This window comes from Uranotaenia lowii, chromosome 2, assembly GCF_029784155.1.
Source record: "Uranotaenia lowii strain MFRU-FL chromosome 2, ASM2978415v1, whole genome shotgun sequence".
In the NCBI taxonomy this organism is placed as follows: domain Eukaryota; kingdom Metazoa; phylum Arthropoda; class Insecta; order Diptera; family Culicidae; genus Uranotaenia; species Uranotaenia lowii.
Window position 1 is genome coordinate 399,321,987 of NC_073692.1, and position 15,850 is coordinate 399,337,836.

At 37.4% G+C, this 15,850-nt stretch overlaps 1 protein-coding gene and 1 long non-coding RNA gene across 7 annotated transcripts in view; both read left to right on the forward strand.

The window, feature by feature from the left end:
• Positions 1-15,850, forward strand: part of LOC129745094 (transcription factor AP-2-epsilon) — a 180,241-nt gene that overhangs the window by 146,724 nt on the left and 17,667 nt on the right. For all 6 annotated transcript variants that reach the window (XM_055737929.1, XM_055737932.1, XM_055737933.1 and 3 more), the window contains one exon: positions 1,101-1,265. In XM_055737929.1, coding sequence (XP_055593904.1) covers positions 1,101-1,265 — 165 coding nt within the window. The remainder of the gene's footprint in view (positions 1-1,100; positions 1,266-15,850) is intronic.
• LOC129745095 (uncharacterized) lies at positions 4,509-5,655 on the forward strand. The gene is made up of 5 exons (XR_008737072.1): positions 4,509-4,815; positions 4,880-5,133; positions 5,197-5,281; positions 5,342-5,444; positions 5,504-5,655. It is a non-coding gene; the product is annotated as an uncharacterized LOC129745095 (long non-coding RNA).

Sequence of the window (15,850 nt, forward strand, 5' to 3'; positions counted from 1 at the left end):
AGGAACAAGAATAAGGGAAACAAATTAGTTTCAAGAAAATTTAAACACATTTTTTACTTTACTTTTAAATCTTTTATCACCGTCTCAAAGTTAGAAATAGAAGATCCTGATCCTTAACCTTTCCATTACTAACACAACGCTTTCCTTGGATATTTAAATATAGATTCGCAGACGTAAAGACGGTTTCTATAGTTGGTGATATTGACTTACCTTTGTTTCTGAATTTTTCAAAATTAATCTTTAGAATACAAAGGACAAAAGGTTGATCCTATATAGTAAGGTTGTCAGATTGCCCGGTTTATCCGGGTTTGCCCGGATATTTCATACAAAATTTGGGAATAGTCCGGCCCGACCCGGTTGCCCGGATTTCATGGAAAAATGACCGAATTTTTCCCGGACTGAATCACTTTATTTGGCAAATCAAACAAAAAAACAAATTGTGTTGTAAAAATTTTGTATTTCTGCCTCCAACACGAAATTTATTGAGCAAGTTTCATAAAAAATAATCAGGGATTGTATTTTGGAACCCTCTAATACGAGTTAAAATCTGTCGATGTACTTAGATGAAAATATTATTTTTCAATATTTTTTTCTTGATTTTTTGTTGAGTAATTTATGGGTTTTGACAAAATTTGCCCGGATATTGCCCGAATTTTTGTCGAAGATTTTGAAATAATATGCCCGGATTTTGCCAGGTTTTTATAAAAAATTGCCCGGATTTGTCCGGCCCGGATAGGTATTGAAATAATTCTGGCAACCTTACTATATAGTATCCTACTAACAATTCCTCCGTCATTCCTCATCGTCTACTAGGACGTGGCCGGCGCTATTATTGATCATTTTTAAAGGGAGAGCATGAGTTTTGTGCATTGTGAATGAACTGCTAGTCCCAAGCACCATTCTTTTGGTCCTTGCACAAAGCGGTTTTAAAATTTTGTAAAACCGTTATTCCATGTTGGTAAAATCGGCCGGTAATACCGATTTTCGGGTTCGGTATTATCTATAGAAACCTATTTTTTGCACTCACTTTTTCACATGCAGCCAGCTTTAATTTGCAGTTTTTCGAAAATTTATCTTTTTTTTTTCTGTTTTTTTTACAGAACCACGGGCTGGACTACCTGAGTACGGACCCGTACGCCCAACCCCTCTCATCGTTGCATCACGCCCCCCTACATCACTATAACCAGCTAGCCGGGCTAAGACCCTCCCAGGAACAACTCGGACTGCACCGGTCCCATCGAGAATCCGAACTCCAGCAGCACGTGGTAAGTCTGAGTTTAACAATCAGATGTTAGAAATTATACTGGGACTACCCGCATAATTAAAAACAGTTGGGGATATAGTACTAACTATTAACTTAATATATTGGTAGCAATACCAGTATGAAATATCTTCCAAGTATCATTTCATTATACATGTTCAAAATTTTATTACCTCAATAAATTATGACAGGATCGTATCAGTGACAGTGACAATATGATATATGATTTAGTAAGTATAGTATAATAAGAGAATAAAAATTTGCAACCTTTGAATATTGTCTCTGGACCTTATCCAGGACTCTAACAGTGTACGACAAAGTTTCCTTATATTTTCTTAGCATTAGACATTAAATTAAAAAAAAAACAACATTGACAACATTGTATGAGTTAGACAAGTCGTTATCATTTCACCTCTTGCGGATAATAACTAATATTGTTATTTTAAGATGTAGTTGTGAGCTTATGCATTTTTTCGCTCTTGGGTTCAGCATCTGCTAATTTTCACTTCACTTCGTTAAAATTTGTGTCGGCAACCCCACGCCAGGTTCGGAACTGAAAACTGTGTTCAAAATGGCTCCGAAAAAAAAGAATCACGCTGAGAAAAACACACAGAACGCGAAAAGTAAGTAAAACTATATTATATTATCGATAAAAACTAGTGAGATTAAATAAAACTAATGAAATTACAGAAACAAAGATCTCTGCTGAGCGGAGAGCGGAAAAAAAATCTACTGAAAGGCTGAACAATGCAGATCTGCACAAATAGGTAAGATTGTATAATCCATGTATAATATCAGAAATAAAAAATAAAAATCTCAACATTTAAATTTTTTAATTTTATTTTATTTTTTGTGGGAAAGAATTGGAACTATATTGGTTATGGTACAGGGAAGCTCTTTTTAAAAATATTTTACAATATGCGGAACGTATGATTGAGCGTTATTTTTACTACAAACTACTATAAGCAAACTATATCCATTGAAGTTGATGAAATCTATGATTTTGTATTCCAACGTAGCTAGAACATTCAGGTAGATTGTTTTGCTCGCCAAAAGTGGATGATATTTTAACCGTATCCAATAATGTAGCATGAAATATTTGTTCGAAAAAATCGCTCTTTTTGAATGGTAAACATGCTTAACAGCCCTTTCCCCATATGGTACTTTAACAGATAATCATAATACAGATTGTTAATATGGTCTGTGTTATTGTACATATACTGTTCACTTTACAATAAACGATAACGTTTAGAGACAATATAGAATATTCTCTATATATTGTAATTGATTATGCGGGTACCTACTTGCAAAGACTTATCGACACTTATCGGCCGCTTTTAATCATTGTCAAATCTTCGGAGGTCCCTTAAGTCGAACCGAGAAAGTCGTTAAGTCAGTGCCTATAAATTTGGCGGGAAATCGCCAAACGAAATGATCCACCTTACGCACCCTATTCGGGGATCTCCTTAAGGTGCTGCAGCTATAAAATTGAAATATTTGTTCGAGCAGCTAACACTAAAACAGAGACCCCGTCGATGAATTGACTAGAAACTAAAACAAGAAAACGCTCGATGGCACGAGATCACGCATCTCGTTCAAAAGTTAATTAGTTTCTCCCCCTGCCCAGTTTATCTGCTAACTCTAGAGTGTGGTTAACTATACATAACTTGCCCAATTTTCATCGATTAAAACCAAACCTAGCGACGACGTACGACGAATCGTTCGACGGTTTTGTCTTTAGTTAGCCACTTTGAATTAGCCGTGCGGGCCACCGGGAGCCCGATTTCGGACCTTTCGTCTACAGAAGAAGAAAAAACTTTGCAACAACAAAATACCTACAGGTCGCAGGAGCCCGCAACTAACTAGTTCAGGGCCCATGTTTAGAGACTCCCTCTTTGGATCGAGTGAAGAAAAAATGTAAAAAACCAAAAGTCATGTTAGAGCTGTTAACTCTTTATTTTTTACCCGATACTTTTGGTTTGCTCCGAGTATAGGATAGATATAAAGACCTTAGCAAAGGTATTAGGGAGTAGAAGCCGTTTGGATATTTTTTTTATTTTTTGCTATGCTGCCGTATTTTTGGGGATATGTTTAATAGGATCTTGATCGTCATGTCATGTCACGTAGAGTCATCGCGATGGAATGTCTTTCTCCTTCAGTGTTTTTATTTCGGCTTGTGTTGCTGGAGTAAAATGATGCTGGTGGTGAGGAGCTTCGGTTTGATTTGAAGCTGCAAATTTGATGCTGTAACCACTTTTTTATTACTTTGCACAGACCCTCCTGGATTAGGGAATAGACAGTGCAGGTCAATATTTTTTTAGATTATTTTTCAAAATAATTAAGTGGGCATTTTTAACAGTTATATACACACACATAAAGACTTGAAAACCAAAACCAACCATACACAGCAAAAAAATCTGAATCCTTAAAAGCACTGAAAGTGAAGACCCATAATTTTACTCGATATAGAAGGTGATTTTGTAATGTAAATTTACAAAATAAAACATATTTGAATCATAAGCAACACTGAAATTGAATCACACTAAAATTACATGACACAGAACAAGATTTGCTAATGTAAAATTCCGTCATATATGATGCTTCTTTTTATTTACATCATATGTGATGTAATTTTAGAGATTTCTTTTCGTAAACACAAAAAGTATGAATCCTTTACAGCACTGAAAAAGGAACGCAATATTATTACATGACACAGAACATGCTTTTGTAATGTAAATTTGCACATCTAGGAAAAAAAAGAAACGCTGAAAACACTGAAATCGAAGTTTTATCAGAATAACTTGACATGCAATGATGCAATGTAAATTTATAAATGCATTTAAATTCAAACTTCATGTAAATATTTGATTTGGTACAGATCTCGTGTTCAAGACGACCTAGAAAGTTTTCGGAAGTTCAGAAATAATAAAAATGCAAAGAACATAACATTTTTCAAAGGATATTCATTGATTTCTATGCTAGGAATTATTGCTGTTATTAAAATGTGAGTGAAATATTCCAGTCCATTGAACGAAATATTTCAAACTGTCATTCTATATTTCATGTTTGTTGTATTTTTTTCAGTTTTGTTTACTTTTTTTCAAAACCTATTCATTGCTATATTCATGGCTAAATCTAAAATCCAACACAAGAAATTCAGTATGGAAAGGTAAGTGGTGTCGGTTTTGATCGAAGTTGATCTAAACGAATAATTATTATTCATTTCGTTTAAGTTCGGAACGGGAAAGAAGCTGACAAAAATAAGTCACTAAATACATTGCCCCCCAGAAAGTGGCTCCGTAAAAATTCTTCGGCTGCAGGTAAGAAGATTGGCAGAATTGGCAGCGGTTCTCGGCAGTTAGTCACCTGATGACGTTGAGTAACGAACGCGAAATTGGACCGGATTCAAACGACTTGCAGTTGGCGGAGGAGCGTTTCCGATAACGCGTCTGCAAAAAGGAACTCCCGACTTGAAGGTTCTAGTGGAAGACACTACGGTTTCATGCTCTACAAATTGCATACGGACGAAATTACTCCACCTTCGGTGCTAGATGGTAAGAAATTTAGTATCTGATTAGTGTTAGAGCGATACTAAGTAAGAAATTAATCCTATTTCAGCATTCACTGAATCAGTCCCGAGACCGGATTGCTGCTCTCGGTGATGGTGTTTTCATTCAAATGCTCAGATTGACGGTTGGAATTATTATAATCCAGTTCTGCATAAATTTGGACCCAAGCCGTAGAACGGTTTTAAAATTTGAAAATCCATGTATGTACTAAATCAGAAACTTATTCGATCGGTGCATGACGGGTTTTCCGGTTACGAAACCGTGTGATGGACTGGCGTTGGCATCCGCCATAGAATCATGAAAGTAAGTTTCTTTTATGAGCAACCTTTGGAAGCAATGAGCAATATTTTTAAATTCTCCCTACAGTTTTGTCTTCGCGATCTAAATCAGACGTAAAATGTATACTGTTCCCTGGTATTACATTTACATTCTGGAAGCTACTGATATTAACGTGAGTTTTTTTTGCCTAACTTAATCTCAAGTAGTTAACTTTTCACTTAATAACTTTCAGGAAAATTGAGCCGGACGAGCAAGAAATCTGAACCTGTTAGCTGCAGTGAACTGCAATACAATTTGGCCCTATCGGAAACCACTTCAAAAATCATGTTGTTCGGGTGAGACATTTCGCAAATTTATCTAGCCGGGTGGTAATTTTCATTTTGTTTTTCCGCAGATTTACCGCCACGCCAACAAATTTTTCTTCTTCCGGAAGGAGAACGACTTTGATTGCCCTGCAAGACCGCCGTATTCAAGAACAAGTTAAATTACATCGAGGAATACAACTTATTTATAACATATTCTCGTGTGCAACCCAATGTTATCTAATTCCAATAAAAATATACTAATAAAAAATTCAATGAACAATAATAGGATTTATTTCTAATTGGATTCAAAAAAGCCCCAGAAAAAACAAATTTGTAAAATTACATCACATGTGATGTAACCAAAACGAAGCGCCAAAAATGAATGAATTTTCCGTGCGAGTTGAATATTCCACTTTCATTTTAATTTTACAGACGTGTAATACTAAACTCGCACTGAAAATCACATCATATATGATGCTTCTTTTTATTTACATCATATATGATGTGATTTTACAGATTTTTTTCGTTGTGTGTAGAGGACAGCTGTGACGGAAATCATTTAAATAATTATCTCTGAATTTGAAATGTTAATCTGAAAATTTTCACCTTTTACATTTTTGCTTCCCAAGGTAGAATGCCAATTAGATTGGTAATACCAATTTGGAAAATTTAAACAAACGGTTAAATATAAACGGTCTGTAAACCGTTAAAAAAAAGTTTCTTAATGGATGGTTCTTCCTTTTTTCAATTATCAAGATAGCAGTTAGGAAAATTTAAGTTTATAAAAAATCTAAAACTGGCTGGTTTGGAGTATTCAAAAAAATATGCTCAAGTTTTACTGTTTACAAAATGCCTGTCTAAAGTCAACACAAGGGTTTTCCATAAAAAAACTACTTCTTCGATTTTGAGGACTTATGAAAAACAATAACAACTGCGAAGTTTATCCGACAGAAAAGTTTTACGCTTTCTAAATCTGGAATGCAATTTATAAGAATGGAATTTATTAATACAATTTTCGTCGTGCCATCTACCAGAGCTGCGGCAACACACACGAGCTTGGAACAGCTTTTATAGTGATGGGAAAGATGCAAAAGCGCGTGATCGGGTGGTGGCCGATCAACTCACGAATGTGCCGGTTGAGGATCAAGGGCCGGTTCTTCAACATCAGCATCATCAACGTGCACAGCCCTCACCTCGGAAGTACCGGTGACGACAAAGACGAATTCTACGCGCAGCTGGAGCGTGAATACGACCGTTGCCCAAAACATGATATCAAGATCGTTATCGGGGATTTCAATGCTCAGGTCGGCCAGGAGGAGGAATTCAAACCGACAATTGGAAGGTTCAGTGCACACCAGCTGACCAACGAAAACGGCCTCAGACTTATTGATTTCGCCGCCTTCAAACGAATGGCCGTACGTAGTACCTTTTTCCAGCACCGCCTCCCACACAAGTACACCTGGAGATCACCGTACCAAACTCAATCACAGATCGACCACGTTTTGATCGACAGCTGGCACTTCTCGGACATCATCGACGTCAGATCCTGTCGGGGCGCCAACATCGAGTCGGACCATTATCTGGTGATGGTGAAGATGCGCCCAAAACTCTCCGTAGTGAACAACACGCGAAACCGGCGCCCGCCTCGGTTAAATATCGCGCGACTGAAGCAACCTGAGGTCGCGGCAGACTACGCGCAATCGGTCGAAGCAGCGCTGCCGGCAGAGGGCGAGCTTGACGAAGCCCCTCTCGAGGACTGTTGGGATACCATCAAAACAGCCATCAACAGTGCTGCGGAGAACGTCATCGGTTATGTGGAGCGATCTCGACGGAACGACTGGTTCGACGAGGAGTGTAGGAGGGTGATGGACGAAGAGAATGCCGCGCGGGCGGCAGTAGTGCAGAGAGGCACCCGTCGAAATGTGGAAAATCACCGACAGCGGAAGAGGCAGCGAGTCCGACTTTTCCAGGAGAAAAAGCGCCGCCTGGAGGAGGAGGAGCTCGAGGAGCTGGAGCAACTGCATCGTTCCCAAGAAACACGAAAGTTCTATCAGAAACTCAACGCATCCCGCAAAGGCTTCGTGCCGCAAGCCGAAATGTGCCGGGATAAGGACGGGGGTATCCTGACGGACAATCGTGAGGTGATGAAAAGGTGGAAGCAGCACTTCGATGAACACCTGAACGGCGCACATGCAGGAGACCAAGACGGTGGAGGAAGGTACATCGCCGGCGTAACCAACGACGAAGACGAGCCACTCCCAACGATGAGTGAAGTTAAGGAAGCCATTCGCCAGCTGAATAGAAACAAGTCAGCTGGGAAGGATGGCATCGCAGCCGAACTCATCAAAATGGGCCCGGACAGGTCGGCCGATTGCCTACACCGGTTGATAATCCGGATCTGGGACATAGAACAGCTACCGGAGGAGTGGAAGGAGGGGGTAATATGCCCCATCTACAAGAAGGGCGACAAATTGGACTGTGAGAACTACCGAGCGATCACTGTCCTCAATGCCGCCTACAAAGTGTTGTCCCGAATCCTACTCCGCCGCCTAACGCCACAAGCAAACAGATTCGTGGGAAGTCATCAGGCCGGCTTTATGGAGGGACGGTCTACGACGGACCAGATATTCACATTACGGCAAATCCTCCAAAAATGCCGCGAACACCAAGTCCCTACGCACCATCTATTCATCGACTTCAAAGCCGCATACGACACGATCGACCGTAACGAGCTATGGAAAATCATGGACGAGAACGGCTTTTCCGGGAAGCTGATCAGACTGATCAAGGCGACGATGGATGGAACGCAGTGCTGTGTGCGGATTTCGGGTGAATTGTCGAGTTCATTCGAATCTCGCAGGGGGCTTCGACAAGGTGATGGGTTATCCTGCATGATGTTCAACGTGGCGCTAGAAGGTGTTATTCGACGAGCGGTGGGCGAAATGCGGGGCACGATTTTCAACAGATCCAGTGAACTTATCTGCTTTGCCGATGACATTGATATAGTCGGCAGATCATCTGCGGCGGTGGAGGAGATCTACCGCAAACTGAAACGCGAAGCAGGAAGGATTGGGTTGATGATTAATACGTCCAAGACGAAGTACATGCTGGCCTGCGGATCCGAGACCGACCGAACCCGCTTGTCCAGTAATAACAAGGTCACGATCGACGGCGACGAGCTGGAGATAGTCGAAGACTTTGTCTATCTCGGCTCACTGGTGACCGCAGACAATGACACCAGCCGTGAGATCCGGAGGCGAATTATCAGCGGAAGTCGTGCCTACTATGGACTCCACAAGCAACTGCGGTCGAGAAGACTTAGCCCTCGCACGAAGTGTAACCTGTATACGACGCTTATTAGACCGGTTGTTCTCTACGGGCACGAGACATGGATATTGCTCGAGGAGGACCTGCGTACACTCGGAGTATTCGAGCGACAAGTGTTAAGAACCATCTTTGGCGGCGTACAGGAGAACGGAATGTGGAGGCGAAGGATGAACCACGAGCTCGCGCGACTCTACGGCGAACCCAGTATCCAGAAGGTGGTGAAGGCTGGCCGGATACGCTGGGCGGGACATGTTGCGAGAATGCCGGATGACTGTCCTGCAAAACAGGTGTTCGCCACGAATCCGGTAGGAACAAGACGAGCGGGGGCGCAACGAGCGAGGTGGTTAGACCAAGTGGAGCGTGATCTGGCGAACGTGGGGTGCCCGAGAAATTGGAGAACGGTTGCCATGGACCGAATGAATTATAGGAATTATGTTCGTCAAGTTATGTCGTAAGACGGAATACTATGTAAATAAAAAATAAATAAAATAATAATACAATTTCTTACAATTTTACTCGCAATACGTTATGGCTTAGAACAAAAAAAAGTTATTGCAGTTCAATGATTGTATTTCGACGGAAATTATCGTTTAAAATGCACAGCTTGCATTCATTTAGCGTAGCCGACCCTTAAGGAGGAAACAGCAAAATTTTGCTGGTTTATGTCCCGCTGACTTTCCAGCAAAATTTCCAGCATTTTAAACTGCTGGAAAAAACAGCAAACATTAATGCTGATTTCCAGCAATTCAAGTTTGCTTTGACAGCTTTGTGCCAAAGTGTTGATCATCCGCCACCTCAAAAAGAGTGTTGGTTAGTATCCGTCATGGAATATTTACCAGTTCAATAAAACCTTACCCTTGACTTGATGTCTGGTTTCTAGAATATATTTGACAACTCGATTGCTGATTTTTCAGCAAAAATGATAAGAACACGACCGAATGCTGAAAAATTCAGCAATCAGAAAACCGATTAAATTAAGATTTCTGAAGGACATCGAACGGAAATCTTTATTGTGTACCTATAGATGCCTCATAAACGAAAATAATTAAACTTTTTTCAACTTTATACTATGATGTTGGAGCAAATGAAATGTATTAAAAAAATAAAAAAATAGTTATTGTTATATCAACCCGAATACAACCAATTTTTCTGCAAATCGAATAGAAGTTTTGCCAGAAAAATTAATGTTTCGGCAGTTTATTATAATACAACATTAAAATAATCCAATATTTCCGGAGAATACAGAATTGGAATCACAAATATTAAGGACATCATGGTGTTGAAACGAAAGTGTCGAATCCGCCAGTTTAATCCTTTTTATAAGCAGCTCACTACATTTTTTACACACAATTTACATGTTTCTTCAGCAAAGGCAGCGAACGCTTTTGAAGACACTCTTTCACGTAAATTTTCTGGTTGACTGCCGCGGTTGCAACGAAAATGTCGCTTTTCAAGCCACTGCACTGATACAGTTAGCTTGACAAACGAGATATTTCTTGGAAAACTTTGATAGTTCAATATGCTTGAAAATGTTTGCATAGCTTCCGAGATCTTGTTTTTGCCGTAAGTGTCGAATCCGCCAGTTTAATCCTTTTTATAAGCAGCTCACTACATTTTTGATCTAGCACATCTGTATTCTCTAATATCCGAAGAACAACTGACTCTCCTCTTTGCACGCTCTGAAAATTCTGAGTATATACGCTAATCCTCGAAACCCAATCTTAATTTTGTTGCCATCCATTGTAAGTTGAGTATGATATTTGTGATTTCATGTCAGTATGTTTTTAACCTTATTTCATCTATTCTCTACAGAGAGGTTTTTAAAAATATAGAGGATCCTTATGCTTTTTTACCCTTTTTTATAGTATTTTAACACAATTCGAATTCCAAAATATCCAGAGTCTCTATAAAACTAGAAAAAGACCTCAGAGTACCAGAAAAACCTTCAAGTCAAAAAAGTTAAAAATAACGTTTTTTCAATTTTTAAGTTTGTTGAAAACGCAGGTTTAACTGGTGGAATAGAGTAAATCTTTATTCACTACTTCATTAAGGTACTTACATAGCAAATTCGTATTCTACCAGCGACTACCAATTGTGGGTTTCAACAAAGTTGGAAGAGCCCATTTTTTCTAGCCAAACTGTATAATTAATTTTGTATTTGTACTTTTTTTTCATTTTTCATTAACAGTTGGAAATGATGTTATACATAAAGCGAAAAAATAAAATAATATAGGATGCTCTTAAATTTCTTAAAATGTTTATGCTTATGCTTATGCTTATACTTATGCTTATGCTTATGCTTATACTTATGCTTATACTTATGCTTATACTTATGCTTATGCTTATGATACATACACAGCCAGATCTTGTCAGCATCCCGGTGAGTAGTAAAATTACATTTACTACTCATCTTAACTAGGCCGGGCCGATTTAAGTATTATATTAACGTGCATAGTAATTGTGAAAAATTAGAGTTTCGGATATCGATGCACTATCATTTCTGGTCTTTGACCTTGGATATAGCGCCTTTGCTCGCTCTTGAAAAGAAACATTAGAAGAACAAAAAAACATAATTAGTGTTCCCAAATCCCTTTCCCCCAGGAAAACTTGTTCCAAAATATTTCAATGCCCACCAATCCCCTTGAATAGAGTTAAGCTATTTTGTTTTACATGAATCACCTGAAAAAATACTGTTTTGATTAAAATGTAATGGAATCTAGTATTTAATACCAGTCCGCCACCCATGCACGTGCGCGAAAACGGAAAAAAAAATTTGCCACGATTGACTATAAGCAATCTTCAAAGTTCGCTGCTCTTCGCCTTTTAGAGTGGCTACTTTTAAGTTCAACCACTGCGTATCACTTGGGTCATACGTTGGTATAACTTTGCTTCACATAACTTTTAATTTTCACTTGATAACACTTTTATCTCCGAAAGTGATCATTAAAACAGGAGAGAAAAATACCTGCGCGCTTAAACCGTTTTGCTTTTCACTTTAAATTCTACAAACATTTCCTGCTCTCTCCAAGAACACTGAATTCTACAATATTAAAACTAGGAAAACTAAATCACTTTTAATATTCGCAGCATTTTAGTTATTGAGAATTTTCCCATTTGGAAGTTAGTTTTACACAATTATTCAAATAATATTTCCACCGACGGAGAACGAAAAAAAAATGCGTCCGATGCAGCCAACAAGTCATGGCCTCCTCGATGCTCTTAAATTTCTTAAAAATACATAAACTTTTACAAATTTGTTACTTTGTAAAACGAAGAGCTATGTACCATGTTTCTGTTATTTTATTTTAAATTAAGGCCTTTCTCGACTCAAATTGCATCAGGGGAAAACGCTGTAGAAAATGAACAAGTTGGCATATTTGTTTTATTCAAATTAAAAACCATATTCGTACAATCGCTTTTTCAGTCTAACGCCATTTTTTTTTAATTTCGTACGATGTTCGGCTGCAGCTTTTCCTGTACAGAATACTTTTTTTCTTCATTTTTACTTAGAATTGAACTCCTCAAAATATATTTTGTAGTTTCTATTTCACAATAACCCAGTATTTTTCGATAGGTCTTAAGTTCCAGTGCATTGATTCACGTCGTTGGCATTAGGCATTAGGTCAAAATGTAGCGGAAGTCTTCTCTATAGCTTAGTTGGGAATTTAAACTGACCCACAAATGCAGATCCAGATACGAGAACATTTCGAGCAGTTTCGGGCTCGAGTGGCAGTTTCTAGCTTTGTTCAGAACTACGATTTTCATCGAACAATTTTGTATTTAGGTCTAATTTTTTCGACACCTTAACATAGTCAACAAATATATACCAGCTATTATGGCGATTTCAAAATCGGTTCAGACTGTATTTTTCGGACTCTATTTTTTAAAATCGGTTCAGAAGTTTTGCAGCTGAAACCAATACTGGATGGAACCCGTAAATGTAAATAGTAAATTTTTATCCAGAAGAAAAGATTAGATCACAGTTTATTAAAAGTTGCACGTTAGAAATACATTTAAAAAACCCAACACTTTATTTTGAAAATCAATTTAATGAAATTTTCAGTGGAGCTGTCTTGTAACATAATTTATAGCGTCCAATAAAGAAGTTTTTCGACCTTAATTTTTTGGGCAGCTCGTGCGCCATCTATAATGTATATACTATGAACCATCTTTTTTGCAATTCCAGATTTTTTATTACGTTTTCTGTTTCCCAAAGCTGGACCTTCAAAACTACTAAATTTTATTGATCTGCTCGAAGTTACGTCAAATTTAGCCGATCGTCCTCTTTTGGCACACAAACAACATATTTGACTCACTATGTGTCATTATCACTCCACCACAGTTTTCACGTGATGGCACGATTTCAGATCCAACAAAAACAGAGTATCAATTTAGTTAGACCTATGTGCTATTAAGGGAAAATGGTTCATTTGGAGTCGGTCTTCTTTGTATATTTTTCCATTCATCGTGTCAATCGTTATGAAACATTGACTGATTTGCAGCTTTCACAGATCGTAGGCTTCCTCAAGTACTAGACATCAAATTTTTAAATTTTTTTTTTCTCTCTGCGATTAAAATTTTCTGGCTGGAAACCTGCTAAGTGCCCGCTAAAGAATTCGTTTTGCTGCCCCTTTACAAGATTTTCCTTAATATCTTTCCGTAAACGGTCCAAATATTTTGCGCACGATTTGACCACCGTATTTTATTAACCTCACCGGTTGGCTTCATTTTATCTTGTAGAAATAAAGTCAGACCTTTTTATTAGTCAGCTAGATAAAACTCGCCGTAAACAGCATGATTTCAAGTTGTTTTGCAACAAATTGAGGATTTTTCGAATTTTGTACAAAATAAATTTACATTGTGTAAGTTTATTAACCTACCACCCCACCGGCGTTACAGGGACTCCCTTTATTAGGCCTCAGGGCGGCTCGCTTACCAAAAGAAATCGCAGGGAGTTACGCCGTTTTTTCCAAACGTTCTCCAAACACTTTTATTACTTTGGTGACGATTGATTTGGCCACATTTAACGATTTTGATATTTCTGCGAGCGTGTAGTTTTGATTTTTACGGCACATGTACAAAATTGTGATTCGTAGCTCCTCTTGCTGGGATGCCGTTCTGATAGCTAAAGATCTAATGTCAGATTTCAAATAGAAGCATCATTCTACACACACATGCACACCTAAAAATGAGAGGTGTTCAATTTTTTTATATGAATGTTTAACAAAAATACGGCGAATTCAAGTTGACCACTTTTTGATCCGAACATTCATGACTAACAAACTTATGCACAAAAAAGCTTAGCTTTTAAAAAATATTTTGACAGATAAAATATGAAAAGTCTTAGAATTAATTGCCACACAGTAAAAGAAAATTACGGAGTTCTGTAATTTTTTTACCGAAATCCCAACATGTGTATATCGTTAAAGTGTTCGATAATTTTTTCGGTAAAAAATAAACGAACATCGGTAAATCGATTCTTCATTCATTCGATGTTCGTTTATTTTTTACCGAAAAAATTACTGAACAGGATTTCGGTAAAACAAATTACCGAACTCGGTAATTTTCGTTTACTGTGCAGGTAATTGTGTCAAAAAGTGGGTAGTATTTCAAATTAAAAAGCTGGAAATACTGAATTAAGCAAATGCATACCTACTGTAAAAAAATACTTCCGAACCACGTTACGTATGCCGTAGGGTTGAGTTCTGTTTTAATTTGTTGCCGGATTCATAGTTAAATTTGATGAGTTTTTTCTTCTTCTAACTCAGGTGATTTATCAGAATGTAAATTTTTTATTCCAATTATAATGAAAATTTTCATGGATCTAGTAATTTTGGAGTTTATTTTGAATAAGTTTAGAGAACTGAATCTACAAACATATGCAGTTTTCGTTCCTTATCGTTCGTTATTCTAGTTTTTAAGATATTTGTGTTGATTTTTTTAATAAATAATTTTCCGTTTGAAAAACTGTAAATTTATCTATCAACATTGCAGGATATAACTAGTTGATTAACTAAGAAATCAAACAGAAATTTCCCTTTTGTTTCCTTTCATATGTGGGAAAAGTCCGTAAAACTTTGAAAATTTTATAACCATAAATTATTTTTCATAACCTTCCTTTTTAACATAAAGCAAATTTTTATATATTGTTGAAACAAAAGTCCAAACGATTCAAGATTCAAGCAATTAATTTCGTTTTGGTGGAACATCCTGGAAATTTTGGATTTTTCAATCTATCTCTGAAAATTTTAACAACAAAGTTAATTCAACATATTAAGGGCATCGAAGAAATCTAAGCCCAAACACACCTAAATTTGGCATTCTCTATCTCAGAAACCACTGAACAAAATTCTACAAACTTAGTGCCTTTGGGTTATCGAAAGTGTTTCAAAGAAGTGTCTGCATGTTTAAATTCAGGACTTATTCTCTAAAAAATCATTTTTTAAAGCACAGACATTGAAAAAGATTTCCTGTGGGCTGGATTATCTAGAATGATTTCTAGCAAAGAATTTTCCGCATATGGCTCTGTTTTGATTAATAAGACTCCGGTTGATAGTCAAATCATTTAAAAAAAAAACTCAGAAGAAGATTATTCTTAAACATAGAGACAACACGCATTATATCAAAGGCTATGATTATTTAGTATCCGGGCAGTTAAAAACGTGTGTATTTTAAAAACTATTCATTTGATCGAAATACTTTCTATGAATGAAATGAAGGTGTTTATATGACATTTAATGTAAAAATATAAAAAAAAATATTTATCAACGATTTCAAGAAATACTCTATTTTTTTCATAAATTCTCTTTTTTTATCTTTGCACACTTTTTTCAGTCATGTATTGATTTATTTTTTTTACCACAGAAGCAAGACCTTTGCAAAATCATGATATTTTACACAAACTCACCTGGAAAAAGCAATTGGAATCGTGTTGGAACCTTTTCATGAGTAGGCATCTCGAAGAATTTGATTTCTGAAATCCGGTATTAACATAAATTTTTATGTCCATCAGAGCACATCACATTGCGTAAAAACCGGATGCACAGATTGCGATCTTTGGAACTAATCATTTTTAATTTCCCGCCCGCACGGATATGGATTTTTTGCAT